At 41.8% G+C, this 21002-nt stretch overlaps 1 protein-coding gene across 2 annotated transcripts in view; it reads right to left on the bottom strand.

Annotated features, from left to right (window-relative positions):
• Positions 1-21002, bottom strand: part of sdk1a (sidekick cell adhesion molecule 1a) — a 950103-nt gene that overhangs the window by 210957 nt on the left and 718144 nt on the right. For both annotated transcript variants that reach the window (XM_078558601.1, XM_078558602.1), the window contains exons 19-20: positions 11726-11921; positions 4367-4465 (exon numbers count right to left, since the gene is read on the bottom strand). In XM_078558601.1, the coding sequence (XP_078414727.1) occupies positions 4367-4465; positions 11726-11921 (295 nt within the window). The remainder of the gene's footprint in view (positions 1-4366; positions 4466-11725; positions 11922-21002) is intronic.

Raw genomic sequence — 21002 nt, 5'->3', positions numbered from 1 at the left:
TGATAGTTGATCCAGCGGTTGAGCCCATCGGGCGGAGGACAGGGTGAGTGGGATGGAAAGGCAATCAGCTCCTAACTAGTACAGTGGGTGGTGAAGTTAATGAGAGTGGATGATATAGTTTGGTTTATTGTTCTTGAAGAAACAGAAAAGTGTGCTGTAATGGGCCTGTCAGAGAACGCTGAGGGAGGAATAGAGGGTACCTGTGGGCTTGTTCAATGAAAGTTCAAGCCTTTAAGTATAGAAAATGAAAGTTATGAACTTGTCAGTTTTCTTCATCCACTAAGGAAAGCTCCACTTTAAGTTATCAATGCCAAAAACTGACTGAACTCACTTCAATTCAGCTTAGCAACTTCAAGTATCAGGAAGACAGACTGGTACTTGAATCTATAGCCTGTGGATTATAAAGTGAATGCAATTACTAATACGTTAATCAAGGTCATAAATGTACATTCATTTTCAAGCGAATCTGAATGAGTGCAAGGCCAGGAAATGAAAAATATCTTGCCTTTTAAATCAAGTCTAAGAAAAAAGAACAAAGGAAAAACAACACATTGCTTAACAATTAAATCAAGAGCACTAGATGAGCCATATTGTAAATGATCGAGTAGTGACTGACGATGAACTGTTCTAAGAACATACAAGCAACAATATACAAATAAATAATGCTTGTATGGACATTGGCTTAGAGATTTGGACATAATTCCATAAAATAGAAAATCTATTGAAGACTGCACAGCAGCTGCATCAGCCAACCTCATCCAGTTGCTGGAGGATTTGTTTACTCTCAGTATATTTCTGACAGGCCAATGAGTCTTGCAATGCTGGTAGTGATCGAGTCTGATAAGGTACCTAGCCACAGCATACTTGAAAGCACTTCAAACTTATTAAACCTCCTAGGATCCCAACAATAGTTGTGCCAAATGTACAAAGTTCCTGATAGTTAAAGAGCAAGGAAGGAGTAAAGGGAGAACTTTTTATTCAAAGTTCTTTCCCTTTCTATACAAGAAAATTAATGCTACTTTTTTTTTTAAAAAGCATCAGCTTTTTTTCTGCCAGAGAGAACCTTGAACATGATATGCTCTTTATATATGTACAAGACTTTTATCTCCTACCTCTTTTTTTAAAGCCAAGAATACAAATTAAGATGGGAGGCAAATGCAATGGATTTGAAGAAGTCAAAAAGTGGTTGTGGCTCTTGGCAAAATAATAGCAGGCTCTGGGAGATGGTATCCTGGAATATGATGGTATTGAAGGATGACATCTTGGTCTCAAAGCGTTTAAAGGGAGAACCTTGGGTCTGGGAATATAAAGGGAATTGATACCATGATCCAAGAGCACATAGGATTGAATCCCAAGTCTAGTAACATTAAGGAGGCAGAATTAAAGACTTGGCACCAAGATGGATCTTGATGTCTGGGAGCACTGGGGCTGGGGTAGGGGTAGGTTCTGTAGGCAGAATTTTAATACCTTACCCTGTGGTGAGTTTGGCGGCAGTGAAGGGATTATTGGACATTAATCAGGTGGGAGGATGGCAGGTGGAGACCCCAGCACCTTTCTATCTCCACCCCAATTAAGTCTGTGGTGGGAAGATCGTGGACTGCCTCCCTGACCTTCCACCAATTGACGCCCTTAAGTTGGCAATTAATTCCCACTTAAGGACTTTATCCTGTCGCCAATAGTATTCACCCAACAGCAGGCAGGGGCTCACCATGAGGGAAGCCTGAAAAGCAAACCATGTCAGGTTTGTTAGCAGGCTCCCTGGATGTGGGGACAGGGGTCCCCATTGTCAGGCACTCAATGCCTGCCCAAGGGACCTGGCATCAGGAAGGTGGACAACCTCCAGCCCTTGCTACCAAACTCATCCCCCCACCCTGCCCTTACCCCCCGACTCCTCATATCCCCTCTCCCAATCCCCCTCCTGCCATCACTCACCTGTGGCCTGGGGTCCAGCACCAATACTGAGTCTCAGGTGAGTCACCACCTCCCAGGAGGCTGCTGTTCAATAGCACTGCCAGCCTCTGATTGGCTGGCAGCTTTCAGCAGGTGGGACTTCCATCCCTGGGTTCCTTAATCCTGGGAAGGTTCATCACTGCCCAGTTAAGTGCCCAAGTGGTACTTAATTTGGCGGGCTTTCTCTAAAAGACACAATGTGGAGTTCTGGCCGGCTCTCAAACTAGTGGGCAAGACCCAATCAGCTCCATTAAATACCTGTGTCAACGCTAAAGGGGAAGAGTGTACAAAAGAATCTGGATCAGTCCACACCTTGCTGTCAAATACTGTAATGTAAGCCATTGTTCACAGTTGGTAGCACTCTTGTCTCTGAGTCAGAAGGTTGTGGGTTCAATTCCCTTCTTTTGGATGAGATGTTAAACCAAGACCCCACACACCTTCACTCCCCTTTCAGGTGGTCATCAAAGATCCCATGGCACTATTTTGAAGAAGGGATATCTCCGGTGTCCTGACAAGTATTTATCCCTCAATCAACATCACAAAAATAATCTGATCATTATCTAATCTGCTGTGATGAAAGATTTCACCAGCAGTTTAGTAATAGAACAGAATTATCACAGTCCATTGTCTCATGGATCTCCTCAATCAGCTGTATCTTAATGCTGGCAAACAGAAAACACCATCAACAGTAGTGTTAACTGATTTTAACAAAACATTTGACCTTCTAGATCATAACATTGCTATCAACAATCTGCTTCAATTAGGAGTGAGTCCATCATGTGTACACTGGATCTTGGGACTTTCCAAACAATAGGCAACAATGTGTTCAATACAAAATCAAGTACATCCAGTTGGATAACGCTACCTGCTAGGGTCCCAAAGGAACCAAATCAGGCTCTATTATATTTTCAGTAAACAATACCTGTATTGATTTGCTATAAATTTGTGGATGACCTGACCCTCTTGGAGTAATCAAGGCAACGCATCTCACATACAAGGGGCAATCACTTTGTTGAGTGATTCACTGCTGGGCATTCACATGAGACTGAACCTTCAAAAGTGCAGTGCTATGGAATTTTTTTACATGGGCAACGTTCCTGATCTCCCCACCCACCTCATCAATTTCAGATGATACTGAGATTGCATAACAAGTGTGCATTAAACTGTTAGGAATCTACATCCAAAGTGATCTCAAATGGAATTACCAAATGCCTTAAATGCTTGAGAGAGCAAATGGAAGACTTCACAAGCTTATCAAACATCGCAATGTATCTCAAACTGTCCTATTCACTATGTTTAATAGTTACATAAGACCTATTGTTGAACACACAGCACCGGTTTGGAATACTGGACTTGCCAAAGAGCATGTGAACATAATTAAAAGTATTCAGAAACAAGCACTGAAGCTGATCCTAGATAACGTGTATCAAAGCTACTCTGACAATCGAACAACAGAATATGTGTTGCCTTGCTGAAAGGTAGATAAAGCTCAATCTGGACTTTGCTAGAAAACTCTTGAATCCCACTTCCCATTGCACTCTTGCCACAACCACACGAAAGTAATTGAGCGATGGAATTAAGGATAAAAGACACCATTCCACAAATAAAATATAGAACCATATAAAATATAGTCTACGAGACAGCTCAATCCCCTGCTTCATAAAACTCAAATAGATCGTAAGCAATTGAGAATTTAATGAATTCAATGTCAACTTATGACTTTAATACAAAATGCAGTAGCCATTTCATTTTTATTCTGTAAATTAAGGAGACCTGCGTTTTGCAATGTATTGCAGTTGTTTGTATACTGAAATGTTCATAATTGTGCAATCCTTTCAAAATTTTACTTTATTTTTATGACTGTCTATAACTATGAACTATGATCACTCATTTTATTTGCATCATCATCACAATTCGGCACATGCCACCATGATGATTTTTCAATAAACCAATTACTTATCTAAACCAATTATATATTATCACATTGCTGTCTGTAGGAGTTTGCTGTGCACCATTTGGCTATTCTGTTTCCTATAGTACAACAATGACTACACCTCAAATATATTTCATTGCTGTAAAGTGCTTTGAGACGTCTGGTGGCCATGAAAGGTACCATACAAATACAAGGTCTTTATATTTTTCTAATGCCACATTCCATGGACACTCGGCCTGGTTTCTGGTCTAAGCCAATTTAAAATACAAAATGCACTTTAACACTGCAGTTGCTGATTGTTTACTAATTCTGTAATGAATAGAGCTTAACTAATTAGAATACTAATTCAGTAATCAATATGGTTTAACTAATTGGAATGCTTACAGATAATTTGATAGGTATAGGTAAAAGGAAAAGTGCCTTGAATGATTTACACTTTCCTCCTTTCAGCAAAAAATAAATTTAAATACTTTTTTTCTCTACCTGTGAGGATCCCATTCTTTTCCTGCGGTTCTTGCCAGCTGACTCTCAAAGAGGTGTCAAGTATTTCTGTAAAACTCAAGTGCCCCACAGCTCCCGGTCCTGTAGAAATTTTAAATGTGATAGTTAGAGACAGTGGCTGGCTTGTGTTTGCAGTAGTTAAATCACAAGGAGCAGTAGGTTACTGCAAAAATAGCCCTGCAGGACATAAGGTTATGTAATCCACAAATTCAAGGGCTGTGTATTCCTCCTATGTCACAAGGTGGTTTCAAATAAACCACTGCCCACATGTCACTTATCCTATTTGCACTTTTAATGTAATCAGTAAATATTTTCAGCACCAATCCTGAGGAGAAATAAAACTATTGCTGAAACCATATTTTGTGTGGCACAATACATTATTTATTTTATTTTCCTTGCGTCATACAAGTGCTAGATTAAATCATAGAACAGTACATTGTCAAGAATGACTTCCATATATAAATACTGAACTAGGGTTTGTTTTGCTGGAATTGGGTATTAGGCAGTCTGTATTGAAGGGTTACCAGAACTCAGTTCACAACCGAATAGTTGTGGGTTAACGATCCAAGAGTGTCTGTCACATAAACCTTTCTGCTGTATATTAATCTTTTTTAAAACTTTTTTTAATAACTAGTTTGATTTAAACCAAATTATCCTATATGGATGATTGGTGAAAGTAATTTGTCTGGGATCACACTGCATTTTTCAATTTATTTTAGCTCTCATATTTCCTTCGCCTGCAAGATAAATCTTTTTTGAACACATCCACTTTGTCAGTTAAAGCACGTTATTTCAGAAATAGAATAGCGTCAATGGTAAATGGATGTAAATCGAGAAATGGATAACAAAACAAAGCTTAGAACTGCATTACAGTAAACAAAAATCAAAACAGATAAACCTCCTTTTGAAAAGAATAAAGAGTAATAACAGAATAAAAAGTGCAAATGTATGATCATAGAGACAGTCAGCTCAGAAACAAGGTGTGCAAATCCCTAATGTGTATCTTAAATTGGGGGAAAAAATTTGAAGTATTGTACTGGAGAAAAGGAAAATACATGATTGAAATTCACAAGGTACAAATGAAAGCAAAACTTTGGAACAGATCTCTGATTCCATGGATTTCCTCTTCAGAATTTTATTGCAGAAACAGTGTGCACAAACAGCTGCAAGTCCAAATTATCACAAAACTCACAATGCTGCTGACCTATGCTTAACAAGTTTTACACTTTCAAATGCTTGTCCTATCTGTCCAAATTAATAATTGTCTTTTAATTTTCCCCAATTAATTGAGCAACAGAATTAAAATATGGGCCTCCTGCCAAAATGTCAAAAAGAGGCTACGGTGTGTATAGCCTGAAGTGGCACAATGACAAGATGGAGCACTGAAACTCTAATTAGCAGAAATAATTGAGTTTCCGTAAATGTGTCTTTGCTCTCTAGACTATGCTAACTGCACCATATTGATCAGAATGTTTCAGGTTTTATTCACAATCTGATTGACAAAACTCTCGGATTTGTCACACTAGATATTGTATATTCGCTTAAAAGCTGTGAAACAATGATTGAGGTGTCTGCCTTTGGACCTTTACCCTTTTGTTCTAAATATGAACATGGCTCTCTGTTTTGGATTATGGGGAGTTGAGTAGGGGTAGTAGTATAACAGTCTAATGTATAAAATCAGAGCCTGTGGAGTCAGGGGATAAGTAATAGAATGGATAGCTAGCTGGCTGCTAGACAGAGAGTACAATGTAAGGGTAAAGGGTAGCTATTCAGAGTGACAGGAGGTGTAAAATGAAGCCCCACAAGGATCAGTGCTAGGATCACAGTTGTTCACGATTTTTACTAATTTAGACTTAAATTCTAAATTTGTGGATAGACAACACGGAGGTAGCGTTAATAAATTTGCATAATGGGCATATAATTGGCAAATGAATTTCAATGTAGGTAAGCATGAGGTATTACATGAGGCAGGCTAGTAGTCTCCGTTGGCCAGGTCTGGCTTAGGAAATGTAGATGGCCTTTGTATTGCCCTTTGAATTTGATCTCTGCAGCGACAGGGGTAGTTAGCATCTCTTCAGGGGTAACGGAAGTGTCATCTTCTCAGATATTGCCTGAAAGTTCCTCTTGTTCAGGGTTCCAGGCAGACACAGCTTCAGCCTTTTTAAAGTTTTGTCCAGTTTTTAAAATTTTAGGTGGTAGCCATGTTGATATATATATTTCATAAAAATATAGCATGAGGTCTTAGCTCCGTGGCACAAGAAAGGAAGCCACATAATACTTGGAAAATACTAATCTAACAGGGGTAGAGCAGTAAAGCGTTCTCTGGTATACACATACACAAATTACCAAAAGCAGTGACCCAGATTAATAAGGTAAAAAAACAAACCAAGCATCAGGGTTTATTTCTAAAGGGACAAATTGAAAAGTTGAGATGTTATGCTAAACTTGTATCAAATCTTGGGCCAAACCACATTTAGCATACTGTGTACAGTTCTGGCCATCATAGTATAAAAAAGATATAGTGGCACTGGAGAGGGTGCAAAAAAAGATTTACAAGGATGATACCAGAACTACAATATTATACCCATCATGAAAGAATGAACAAGTTTGGTCTCTTCTCTTCAAAGGAGAAGACTCACAGGTGATCTAATAGGATCCTTCAAATAATGGAGTGTTGGATGGAGTAGACACATTGTTTCCCTTTGCTGGGGAAGAGCTAAACTAGAGGCCATCAATTTAAGATGGTCACCAAGACACCAAATAGTGAATTCAGAAGAAACTTCATATCCAGAGTAGTGAGAATGTAGAACTCATTATCATACTGGGTAGTTGAGGCGAATAGTTCAGATGCATTTAAAGGGGAAGCTAGATACACATGAGGGAGAATGGAATAGAGGGTTATGCCGAAAAGAGTTAGATGAGGAAGGTTGGCTGAAGTGGAGCATAAATAAGGAGATGGACTGGTTCGACCATATGGCCTGTTTCTCTGCGATATATTCTATGTAACTAAGTGCTGAGGAATGTCTGTTAGAATATTCGGTCCTGTCTCCAGCAAAGTATCCAGAGTCATTTGCATAGCTTTGGTATTCACCAGGAGAGGTAGGAACAAAGCCTGGGCTAGCTGCACAAGGAAGTGTTGAGGCCATCAGGCCAAAAACCTTTTCTTCTGGCGCCACCAGTGTCATTGTGAAGGTGGGTAAATAAACAAAGAGGGTCCTGGACCCCAAGGGGCGCTGCAGGGAAGAGTTGGCATGTCTCATCGAGCCTAACAATCTAGCTGTTCAGCTTAATCCAGGCCAAGGTCAAGGAAATTCCCAGCACCTCACTGACTGGCCCTCCTCTGAGGATGGGCTATGTTTGAGTCTCTGAAAACCAAAAGTGAAGGTCTTTGGCTGCACTCCTGGACTTGTGCAAGGGTGCACCACCAGGGATGTAGATTTTAAGTCTAGAACTTTTTGCTTCTGGATATTTACTATATATATTTGGAGCCAAATCGCCATTCCGTCGCTGTTTCTGGGTCAAAATCTTGGAAGTCCCTTCCTACCAGCACTGTGGGTGTACCTGCATAAGATATAATGCAGTGGTTCAAGGCAGTGGCTCACCGCTGCCTTCTAAAGGGCAGTTAGAGATGGACAACACTGGCCTTGTCAGCGACGACATCCCATGAAATAATTATTAAAAGTACTGCGTATGGTTTTGGCCTCCTTATTTAAGGAGGCATTTACTTGCATTGGAGGCAGATCGGAGAAGATTCTTGGGATGAAGGGGTTTCTTATGAGAAACAGCTGAACAGGTTGGGGCTATACTCATTGGATTTCAGAAGAATGAGATGTGATCTTATTGAAATATATAAGATTCTGAGGAGGCTTGACAGGGTAGTTACTGCGAGGTTGTTTCCCCTCCTGGGGGAAAACTAGGGAGCATAGTTTCAGAATATGGGGTGTCTCAATTAAGACCGTGATGAGGAAGAATTTCTTCTTCTTGCAGAGAGCTGTGAATCTTTTGATTTCTCTACCCCACAGAGCAGAGGCTGGGTCACCGAATATATTTGGGGCCGAGTTAGACATATCTTTGATTCATAAGGGAGTTAAGTATTAAGAGTATAACGTCCACATTTTTGAGTTGATTTTGACAGGCTAATATGAAGAATGTACTTTACATTTGAAAGTGAAAAGGAGTGTTAATACTCTGTTTCACAGAAGAACCTGGCCCCCAACATTCTGATTGACGGGGTATAAATCCAGATGCATCCTTCTGGTGAAGTTAGAATTTAAGGATGAGAGATGGCCTGCTTAATTTACCATCCATTTAAGTTCTTCCCTGAATTCTGCTGGAAGTGAGGGAGGGTGGAATGTACACCCACCATGGTTAAGATACAAAAACAGAAAATGCTCTGAAGGCCTGCTGAGCTTTTCCAGCATTTTCTGATTTTATTTCAGATTTCCAACATCCGAGGTATTTTGCTTTTATCTTAATGGCTAAGATACAACCATGTAAAAGATACAACCTAACCTAAAAGTTAAATGTATAATTAGTGTAATTCAAATGGAGAAAGACTACAGAAAACTGTGGTGCAGAGGGATCTTGGTGTCCTCATGCCCGAGTCACAAGAAGTTAGCAAGTAAGTACAGTAAGTAATTTAGGAAAGCCAATGGAATATTGGTCTTTATTGTACCTTTAGGTTAGGTTGGTCTCATCAGAGTTCTAAAAGTTAGAATTTCTGCCATAAGATATGCAACTACAGCTTGTATTTATACAGCACCTTTAACATACTAAAATGTCCTAAGGCACTTGACAGGAGTGTTAAAGCAATTAAAAGTATTAAAGCAATATTTGACATTGAGCCACATAAGAATATATAAGGGCAGATGAACAAATGTTTAGTGAAAGCAGCTGGATTTATGGAATATTCTCAAAGGAGGAGGAAAGGTAAAGAGATAGAGGTTTGGGGAGGGAATTCAAGAGCTTAGGACCTTAGCAGGAAAAGCCAGGGCCACCAGTGGTGACTAAAATTGTGAATGCTCATGAGACCAGAATTAGAGGAGTGCAGATATCTCAGAGGATTGTAGGGCTGGAGGAGATTACAGAGATAGGGAGGGGCAAGGCCATGGAGGGATTTGAACACAAGGATGAGACGTTGCTCAACTAGAGTCAAATGTAGGTTACCGAGCACAGGAGTGTTGGGTAAATAGGGCCTGGTGGGAGCTAATGTACTGACAGAAGAGTTTTGGATGCCCTCAAGTTTATAGAGTTGGAGTGTAGGAGGCAGGCCAGGCTTGTATTGAATTATCAAGTCTAGAAGTAACAAAGGCATGGATGAGTGTTTCAGTCTCAGTTAGTTGCCAGGGAGAAGGATGGATTTGGGCTTTTTATTCCTTTCATGGGTTGCTGGCTATGCCAGCATTTATTGCCCATCCCTAATTTCTGTTGAGAAGTTGATGGTGAGCTGCCTTCTTGAACCACTGCAGTCCATGTAGTGTAGGTACACCCACAGTGCTGTTAGGGAGAGAGTTCCAGGATTTTGACCTAGTGACAATGAAGAAATGATGACATATTTCCAAGTCAGGATGGTTCAAATTGTCAGGCAGCTTGTCCCACATCCTCTAATTGATTTGATTAAATATTGTTGGGGGGGGGGGGGGGGGAGGGGGGGGGCATTATCTTTGGTGCCCAGAACAAACTATACTTCCCAGCCACCTTTCCACCAAGGCACAAGTCAGGAGTGTGATAGAATACTCTCCACTTGCCTGGATGAGTGCAGCTCCAACAATATTCAAGAAGCTTGACAGCATCCAGGACAAAACAGCCCGCTTAATTGGGACCGCATCCACCACTTTGGGAGGAAAACTTGGAGGTGGTGTTCCCACGCATCTCTTGCCTTTGTCCTTCTAGTTGGTAGAGGTCACACGTTTGGAAGCTGCTGTCCAAAGAGCTGATGAGTTGCTGCAGTGCATCTTGTAGATGGTACACACTACGATCACTGTGCATCCGTGGTGGAAGGAGTGAATGTTTAAGGTGGTGTTCTAGGCGTGTTCTCACCAGCGCCCTGTACAACTGTAGCAAGATTTCCCTGCTTTTATACTCTATCCCCCTTTCAATAAAGATCAATGTTCCATTGGCCTTCCTAAATTACTTGCTGCACTTACATGCTAACTTATTGTGATTCATGCACAAGGGCACCCAGGTCCCTCTGTAGAGCAGAATTCTGTAGTCTCTCTCCATTTAAATTACACAAATTACACATTTAACTTTTCTGGGTCAGGGTTGCATTGCTCTGCTAGAAAGATTAGAGAATTATTCCTTCAGCCTCTGGGAAGGAGAGCCAGTGTGAAGATTAAGTTTATGAACAAAGGTAAATCACCATATGCTTTGCTAGACATCCGAATGTGGCTTCAAACTGACTCCAACATTGCCGCAGATCCTTTTCAGTTATCACTGTGAATGTGATTCAATACCTGTCTAATACTGTCATGAAAAGATTAATGTCTATAATGTTATTGGAAATTATTTTTAAAAATAGAGTAGTGTCAGTGTCTATGTCTGTGTTTTAATTGGATTAAAGCCAGCTGGTCTAGAGGCTTTGATGTATAGCAAGAAGTAGGTAATTAGATAAACATGGGGAAGTTTAGAAACATAGGTGTCAAGGGGGCAAGTTGCATTTTTAAATAAACCATTCAAAAGAATAGGTGAAATCTTGCACCTAGCTAGAAGACGCCAAGCAATGTGTTTATCTTTTTCAGCTTACTAATAAAATTGGTGGGATGAAAGGATTTTATTGTTAGAAGAGGTAAAGTTAAGCACCTAGTAATACAATGGAAAATTTACATTCAAAGAGAAAGATATGTATAAAGGAGAAAGGAGATTGTGTGTAAGGTAGAGGCGTTTTAAGATTCAACAAGTGTGAGAGGCCTCAAGTTGTTGTTTGCAAGGACCCAGAGCTGAAAGAAAGTCATTTTGAATGTGACTGTCCAGGTTGTGTTTTGCCAGGTGTCTCTTTAAATCTATGAATTTTACTGCTGCCTTAACGGGGGTGTAACTGAGAGATTAATTAAGGGATTTTTGTAGTTACTATAGTAGTAAGATTGTAGACATATGTATAGGCTTACAATTTTTCTTGTATTAATAAATGTTTAGTTTAGTTTTATAGAAAACCTCTTGAGACTCGGTGGTCTTATTACTACTGAATTCAAAGCCTGCATCTCGAAACATACAAATTGCAAAATTGGGTTATGACAGATGTTTCAAGTTTCCCTCTGGGATTTGAACAACTCAGCCTTTACCATCAGCTGTGTCTTAATAATATAGCTACATAGTGTCAGACAACTGTTCTCAAATACTTACTATCTTCGTAGGTCTGTACAAGCTTGGGTGGACTCTTGGGACCATCGCCTGGTGTTGTAAAACACAATACAGATGCGTAGTATTTTGTGAACTTGCGGAGGCCCGTAAAGAATCCTTCATGGCGTGTTCCATGGAAATCGGGGGTGATGGTCACCACTGCAATTGCATTTGGTGAGTCTAGAGTCCAAGTAAGGAGCTGATGAGAGAAAGTTAGAAGAATTAAGGATAAAGAAGTTTTGTAAAGACACTAAAAAAAAATTACACTTTAAAAATGGAATATTTCTTTTTCTTTTCCCCATCCTTCTTCAAGATATGACACATGCTGAAATATGGTTCTACACATACTGGTGGCTTTCCAGTACTTCAGTTTTATGGTCACTTCATGTGAAAATTGAATATCAACAGGGTTTTCAACTGTGTTAGACATTTTGGCAAACCGATTTCCTTCATCCTATATCCAAAGTGCACTTTCCAACAGAGATTGGGTTGGGGGAGGCAGGGGGATGGTCACTGATTGACAATGGAGTGGAAAGCGTGGAACAGCACAACGAAGTGTGGAAACTCCAGCTGATTTTCCCCCTCTCCAGCCCAAGGATGCAGAGGCCCTCTCTGGATGAGATCAGCTAACTCAACAAAGGTCAGGGATCAAAGCTGCATCCAGATTTACTTGTTTCAGTACTATATTGGCTGTGCATTTATAGAGTCATTATGGCATAGGATAAAGTCATTTGGCCCATCTCATCATGCTGGTTCTCAGAACAATCCAGTCAGTCCCATTCCCTCGCTCTAGCCCCATAGCCCTGCAAGTTTATTTCCCTCCAAGTGCCTACCAATTTCCTTTTGAAATCATCAATTGTCTCTGCTTCACCAACTTCATAGGCAGTAAGTTTCAGCTAGGCTTTTACTACTTGCTGTGTAAAAAAGTTCTTCCTCACATCCCCCCTGTATCTCTTGCCCAAAACTTTAAAGCTGTGTCCTCTAGTCCTTGTACCATTTTATCTAAACCTGTCATAATCTTGTACCCCTCTATCAGATCTCCCCTCAACTTCTTTTCCTCCAAGAAAAATGACCCCAAGCACTCTGACCCAACCTTGTAGCTAAAATCCCCCATTCCTGGAACCATTCTGGTAAATCTCCTCAGGATTTTCTCAAGGACCCTCACGTCCTTCCCAAATCATGATGACCGGAACTGGATGTAATACTGTAGTTATGGCCTGACCAGAACATTATAAAGGCTCAAACTTCCCAGCTTCTGTGCTCAATACCATTATTAATGAAGCCCAAGATCCCAAATGATTCCTAATTACTCTATGTCCTGCCACAAAGAACAAAGAAAAGTACAGCACAGGAACAGGCCCTTCGGCCCTCCAAGCTTGCGCCGATCATATTGCCCGTCAACTAAAACATTTTGCACCTTTGGGGTCCGTATCCCTCTATTCCCATCCTATTCATGTATTTGTCAAGCTGCCTCTTAAACACCACTATCGTACCTGCTTCCACCACCTCCTCTGGCAGTGAATTCCAGACACTCACTACGCTCTGCGTAAAAAATTTGCCCTGCACATCTCCTCTATAGTTTTCTCCTCTCACCTTAAATCTATGTCCCCTAGTAATTAACTCTTCCATCCTGGGAAAAAGCTTCTGACTATCTACTCTGTCCATGCCACTCATAATTTTGTAAACTTCTAACAAGTCACCCCTTAATCTCCGTCACTGTAGTGAGAACAATCCGAGTTTCTCCAACCTCTCCTCATAGCTAATAACCTCCAGACCAGGCAGCATCCTGGTAAACCTCCTCTGCACCCTCTCCAACGCCTCCATATCCTTCTGGTAATGTGGCGACCAGAATTGCATGCAATATTCCAAGTGCGGCCTAACCAAGGTTCTATACAGCTGCAGCATGACTTCCCAGTTTTTATACTCAATACCCCTGCCAATGAAGGCAAGCATGCCATTTGCCTTCCTGACTACCTTATCCACCTGCGTTGTCACTTTCAGTGACCTGTGGACCTGTACACCCAGATCCCTCTGCCCGTCAATGCACTTAAGGGTTCTGCCATTTACTGTATAATTCCTGCCTGTATTAGACCTTCCAAAATGCATTACCTCGCATTTGTCCGGATTAAACTCCATCTGCCATTTCTCCGCCCAAGTCTCCAACCGATCTATATCCCGTTGTATCCTTTGACAATCCTCTTCACTATCTGCAACTCCTCCAACCTTAGTGTCATCTGCAAACTTACTAATTAGCCTAGTTACATTTTCCTCCAAATCATTTATGTATACTACAAACAGCAAAGGTCCCAGCACTGATCCCTGCGGAACTCCACTAGTCACAGCTCTCCATTCAGAAAAGCACCCTTCCACTGCTACCCTCTGTCTTCTATGACCAAGCCAATTCTGTATCCGTCTTGCCAGCTCACCTCTGATCCCGTGCGACTTTACCTTCTGTACAGTCTGCTATGAGGGACCTTGTCAAAGGCCTTACTGAAATCCATCTGCCCTTCCATCGTCGATCATCTTTGTCACTTCCTCGAAAAACTCGATCAAGTTAGTGAGACACGACCTCCCCTTCACAAAACCATGCTGCCTCTGACTAATACGCCCATTTGCTTCCAAATGGTAGTAAATCCTGTCACGATGAATCTTCTCCAATAATTTCCCTACCACTGACGTGAGGCTCACCGGCCTGTAATATCCTGGATTATCCCTGCTACCCTTCTTAAACAATGGAACAACATTAGCCATTCTCTAGTCCTCTGGGACCTCACCCGTAGCCAGTGAGGATACAAAGATTTCTGTCAAGGTCCCAGCAATCTCCTCCCTTGCCTCCCTCAGTACTCTGGGGTAGATCCCATCTGGCCCTGGGGACTTATCCACCTTAATATTCTTCAAGACGCCTAACACTTCCTCTTTTTCTCAACATGATCCAGGCTATCTACACACTCTTCCCTAGTCAAATCGACTGCTAAGTCTTTTTGCTGAATACTGATGAGAAGTATTCATTTAGTATCTCTCCCATTTCTTCTGGCTCCACACACAGATTCCCACCTCTGTCCCTGAGTGGGCCTACCCTTTCCCTGGCTACCCTCTTGCTTTTTACATATGTATAAAAGGCCTTGGGATTTTCCTTAATCTTGGTTGCCAGTGACTTTTCATGACCCCTTTTAGTCCTCCTGACTCCTTGCTTAAGTTTCTTCCTACTTTCTTTATATTCTCCATGGGCTTCATCTGTTCCCAGACTTCTAGCCCTTACGAATGCTTCCCTTTTCTTTTTGACTAATCTCACAATATCTTTCATTATCCAACGTTCCTGAAACTTGCCATGCTTATCCTTCATCCTAGCAGGAACATGCCGGTCCTGAATTCTTATCAACTGACGTTTGAAAGCCCCCCACATGTCAGTTGTTGATTTGCCCTCAAACATCCGCCTCCAGTCTAGATTCCTCAGTTCCTGCCTAATATTGTTATAATTAGCCTTCCCCCAATTAAGCACCTTAACCCAAGGACTCCCGTTATCCTTATCCACCAGTACCTTGAAACTTACTGAATTATGGTCACTTTTCCCGAAATGCTCCCCTACTGAAACTTCGACCACCTGGCCCGGTTCATTCCCTAATACCAGGTCCAGTATTGCCCCTTCCCTAGTTGGACTATCTATATATTGTCTCAGGAAGCCCTCCTGGATGCACCTTACAAATTCTGCACCATGCAAACCCCTAGCACTAAGTGATTCCGAGTCAATTTAGGGAAAGTTAAAATCACCCACCACAACAACCCTATTGCTTTTACATCTTTCCAAAATCTGCCTACATAACTGTTCCTCAATCTCCCGCCGGCAATTGGGAGGCCTATAGTAAACCCCCAACATTGTGACTGCACCCTTCCTATTCCAGAGCTCTACCCATATTGCCTCGCTGCATGAGCCCACCGAGGTGTCCTCCTGTCGTACAGCTGTGATATTCCCCTTAACCAGCAGTGCAACTCCCCCACCTCTTCTACATCCCTCTCTATCCTGCCTGAAACATCTAAATCCTGGAACGTTTATCTGCCAATCCTGTCCATCCTTCAACCAAGTCTCTGTAATAGAAATAACATCATAGTCCCAAGTACTAATCCAAGCTCTAAGCTCATCTGCCTTGCCTGTTATACTTCTCGCATTGAAACAAATGCATTTCAGACCCCCATTCCCACTGTGTTCAGTAATTTCTCCATGCCTGCCCTTCCTCTTAGTCCTACTGGCCACATTCACTGGTTCCCAGTCATTTATTTCACCGGCTGACCTATTGCTCTGGTTCCCACCCCCCTGCCATACTAGTTTAAACCCTCCCGAGTGACACTAGCAAACCTCGCAGCCAGGATATTGGTGCCCCTCCAGTTTAGATGCAACCCGTCCTTCTTGTACAGGTTCCACCTGCCCCGGAAGAGATCCCACTGATCCAGATATCGGAAACCCTCCCTCCTACACCATCTGTTCAGCCATGTGTTCAGCTGCACTATCTTCCTATTTCTAGCCTCACTGGCACATGGCACATGGCACGGGGAGTAATCCTGAGATTACAACCCTAGAGGTCCTGTTTTTTAACTTTCTGCCTAACTCCCTGAACTCCCGCTGCAGGACCTCGTCACTCTTCCTGCCTATGTCGTTAGTACCAATGTGTACCATGACCTATGGCTGTTCTCCCTCCCCCTTCAGAATGTCCCTACCCGATCAGAGACATCCTGGACCCTGGCACCAGGGAGGCAACATACCATCCTGGTGTCTCTTTCACGACCACAGAAGCGCCCATCTGAGCCCCTGACTATAGAGTCCCCTATGACAATTGTTCTTCTGTGCTTTGACCAGGGGGCTCTGAACAACAGAGACAGCCATGGTGCCACTGCTCTGGCTACTGCTGTTGTTTCCCCTGATAGGCCATTCCCCCCAACAGTATCCAAAATGGTATACCTGTTAGAGAGGGGGACAGCCACAGGGGATTTCTGCACTGACTGCCTGCCCCTTCTAGCGGTCACCCATCTATCTGTCTGTACCTTGGGTGTGACCACGTCTCCAAAACTCCTGTCAATGACGCTTTCTGCCACCTGAATGCTCCTAAGTGCATCCAACTGCTGTTCCAACCGATCCATGCGGTCTATGAGGAGCTGCAATTGGGTACACTTCAAAGATCTGTGCACATAAATCTTCTCACTGCCCCCACCCCCACAAGTCCCTCTGTCCCTGCACAGGCTTTAGAACTGTGTCATTAAGACCATAAGATGTAGGAGTAGAAGCAGGCCATTCGGCCCATTGAGTCTGCTCTGCCATTCAATGAGATCATGACTGATCTGATAATCCTCAACTCCATTTTCCTGCCTTTTCCCCAGAACCCTCGATTCCCTTACTGATTAAATATCTATCTCAGCCTTGAATATACTTAATGACCCAGTCTCTACAGCCCTCTGAGGTAAAGAATTCCACAGGTTCACTAACTTCAGAGAAGAAATTCCTCCTCATCTCTGTCTTAAATGGGCAACCCCCTTACTCTGAAATTCTGCCTTAGACTCACAAACAAGGAAAAACAACCTCTCAGCGTCTACCCTGACAAGCCCCCTGAGAATCTTATATGTTTCAATAAGGTCGCCTCTCATTCTTCTAAACTGCAATGAGTACAGGCCCAACCTACTCAACCTCTCCTCATAAGAAAAGCCCTCCATACCCGGGATCAACCTAATGAACCTTCTCTAGACTGCCTCCAATGCCAGTATATCTTTCCTTAGGTAACGGGACCAAAACTGTTCAGAGTATTCTAGGTGTAGTCTAACTAGTGCCTTGCATTAGTTTTAGCAAGACTTCCCTATTTTTATACTCCATTCCCTTTGAAAGAAAGGCCAACATTCCATTTTCCTTCTCTTTTACCTGCTGAACTTGTATGTTAGCTTTTCGGAAGTCATGCACAAGGACTCCCAACTCCCTCTGCGCTGCAGCTTTCTGCAGTCTTTCTCCACTTAAATATTATTCAATTCCTCTACTCTTCCTGCCAAAGTGCATAACCTCACATTTTCCCACATTATATTCCATCTGCCAAGTTTTAGCCCACTCACTTAACCTGTCTATATCCCTCTGTAGACAATTTGTGTCATCCTCACCACTTGCCTTCCCACCTATTTTTGTGTCATCCACAAACTTGGCAATAGTACATTCACTTCCCTCATCTAAATCATCAATATATATTGCAAATAATTGTGGCCCCAGCACTGATCCAATAGTTGCAGGTTGCCATCCTGAAAATGACCCCCTTATCCCAATTCTCTGTCTTCTATTAGTTAGCCAATCCTCTATCCATGCTAATATACTACCCCTAACACCCAATGGGCTCTTATCTTATTAAGTAGCCTGATGCGTGGTACCTTATCGAACACCTTTTGGAAATCCAAATATATTACATCTACTGGTTCCCCTTTGTCTATCCTGCTTATTACCTCCTCAAAGAACTCTAATAAATTTGTCAGACATGATTTCCCCTTCATGAAGCCATGCTGACTCTGCTTGATTATATTACGCATTTCTAAATGCTCTGCTATTACATCCTTTATAATAGACTCTAACATTTTCCCAACGGCAGATTTTAAGCTAACTGGCCTATAGTTACCTGTTTTTACCTGTTTTTTGTCTCCCTCACTTTTTGGCAGTTTTCCAATCTTCTGGGACTTTTCCAGAATCTAAGGATTCTTGGAAGATTATTACCAGTGCATCCATTATTTGTGTAGCTACTTCCTTTAATATCCTAGGATGCAACCCATCAGGTCCGGGGACATATCGGCCTTTAGCCTCATTAGTTTCCCGAGTACTTTTTCTCTAGTGATAGTTATTGTATTTATTTCTTCCACCTCTTTTGCCCCTTGATTATTTAGTATTTTTGGAATGCTACTGGTGTGTTCTACTGTGAAGACTGATGCAAAATATTTATTCAACTCCTCTACCATTTCCTGGTTCCCCGTTATTATTTCTCTAGCCTCGTTCTCTAAAGGGTCTTTGTTCACTTTGACCTCTCTTTCCCTTTTTATATATTTAAAGAAGCTCTTACTGTCCATTTTTATATTACTTGCTTGTTTACCCTCAAAGTTCATTTTCTCCCTCTTTATTTTTTTTGGTCATCTTTTGTTGGTTTCTAAAACTTTCCCAATCCTCCGGCTTACCACTAATCTTTGCCACATTGTATGTTTTTTCTGTCAAAATGCATCACTTCCATGTGTTAAATTCCATCTGCCACTTGTCTGCCCATTCTGCTTGTCTATGTTCTCTTGCAGTCAATTGGTATCATCCTCACCGTCTGCCACCTCCATGTTTGGTATCCAATTGGTATTATTCTGTATTATAATATCCAAGTCATTTACATTTATCAAAAAAGACAGTGGTCCTCGCGCTATCCCCTTGGGGAACACCACTGTTTTTCAGACTGGAGGATGCTAGACAATCATTTATCACAACTCCTTAAACCAATTTCTTTTACTGGACCTGACACTGAACCACTATTCCATGAGCTTCAATTTAATTAATCAGCTTTTTTGTGGTAATTTGTCAAACGCTTTCTTAAAATCCATTTAAACAATAGTCACTGCACTCCCTTCATCAAGCTTCTCCATTACTTCATCAAGAAATTCAATTAGATTGTGCTAAACTAATCTGTGTTTCACAAATCCGTGCTGGATCTCCTTAATTAACTCAAACCTCTCAAAAGTGCCTGTTAATTTTTTTCTCTGATTATTGTTCCTAAAACTTTACTGACCACTGACGTTAAACTGATTGGACTATAGTTACGAACATACAAATTAGGAGGAGAAGGCCACTTGACCCCTCGAGCCTGCTCTGCCATTCAGTAAGATCATGGCTGATTTGATTGTAAACTCCCGCCTACCCCCAATAACCTTTCACCCTCTTACTTATCAAGATCTATCTGCCTCTGCCTTAAAAATATTCAAAGACTGCTTCCAGTGCTTTTTGAGAAAAGAGTTTTCCAAAGACTCAATATCCTCTGAGATCAAAAAAATTCTCATCTGTCCTAAATTCCCCTTATTTTTAAACAATGGCCCCTAACTCTAGATTCTCCCACAACAGGCAACATCCTCTCCACATCCACCTTATCAAGACTCCTCAGGATCTCATATGTTTCAATCAAGTCACGTTTTACTCTTCTAAACTCCAGCAGATACAAGCCTAGCCTTTCCTCACAAGACAACCCTCCCATTTCTGGTATTAATCTAATAAACCTCTCTGAACTGCTTCCAACACATTTATATCCTTCCTTAAATAAGGAGACCAATACTGTACACAGTACTCCAGCTGTGGTCTCACCAATGTCCTTTACAACTGAAGCATAACCTCCTTTTTATATTCAATTCCCTTTGCAATAAAGAATAACATTCTACTACTTGTTGTGCCTACATATTAGCCTTAGGTGATTCATGCACTAGGACACCCAGATCTCTGCACCTCAGAGCTCTGCAATCTCTCACCATTTATATAATGCTTCTTTTTCATTTTCCTGCCAAAATGGACAATTTCACATTTGCCCACATTATACTCCATTTGCCAGATCTTTGTCCACTCATTTAACCTCTACATATCCCTTTGTAGCCTCCTTGTGTCTTCTTCACAACTTACTTTCCTACCTATTTTTGTGTCATCATCAAATTCGGCAACCATACCTTTGGTCCCTTCATCTAGCAATGTTCTTACATCCTTTCTTGAACAAAGGTGTCACATTTGCCATTTTCCAATCCTCTGGCACCTCCTCCTAAAGGGGAAGATTATGGCAAGCCCTTCCCCTATCTTCACCCTACTTCCCTTAGCAACCTGGGATGCAACCCATTTAGAGAGGGAACTTATCCACTAAGCACTGCCAGCTTTTCGAGTACATCCTCCCGATCAATTTTCACTCAAACATTACCTCGACTATTTCCACCCCGACCAATATTTCATCAGCATCCTTGCATGGCAGTCTCTGCCATGCTTGCTGCAGATGAAGACAGTGGGCTCAGAAAGTGCAAGATTTGCTGGCTTCTGTTTTCTCTGGGCTGCCTTCTCAGACAACTAAGCTTTCCTTTTCTCCTCACTTTTCCAATGCCCCTCTAAGTCAGCCTCCAGAGCTCCTGGTCATAGACAGCCAGAGACAGTTGTCTATGTGAATGTCCACATCTTCATAGCTTGCTTGCTGGTGTCCTTGTAGAGGAGATATAGGCGTTGAGCAGGTCATGACCCAGTAGCCAGTTCGCCATACAGAAGATCTTCGGGAATACG

This window comes from Cetorhinus maximus, chromosome 15 (assembly GCF_964194155.1).
Source record: "Cetorhinus maximus chromosome 15, sCetMax3.hap1.1, whole genome shotgun sequence".
Taxonomy (NCBI): Eukaryota; Metazoa; Chordata; class Chondrichthyes; order Lamniformes; family Cetorhinidae; genus Cetorhinus; species Cetorhinus maximus.
This window is presented reverse-complemented; position numbering and strand designations above follow the sequence as displayed.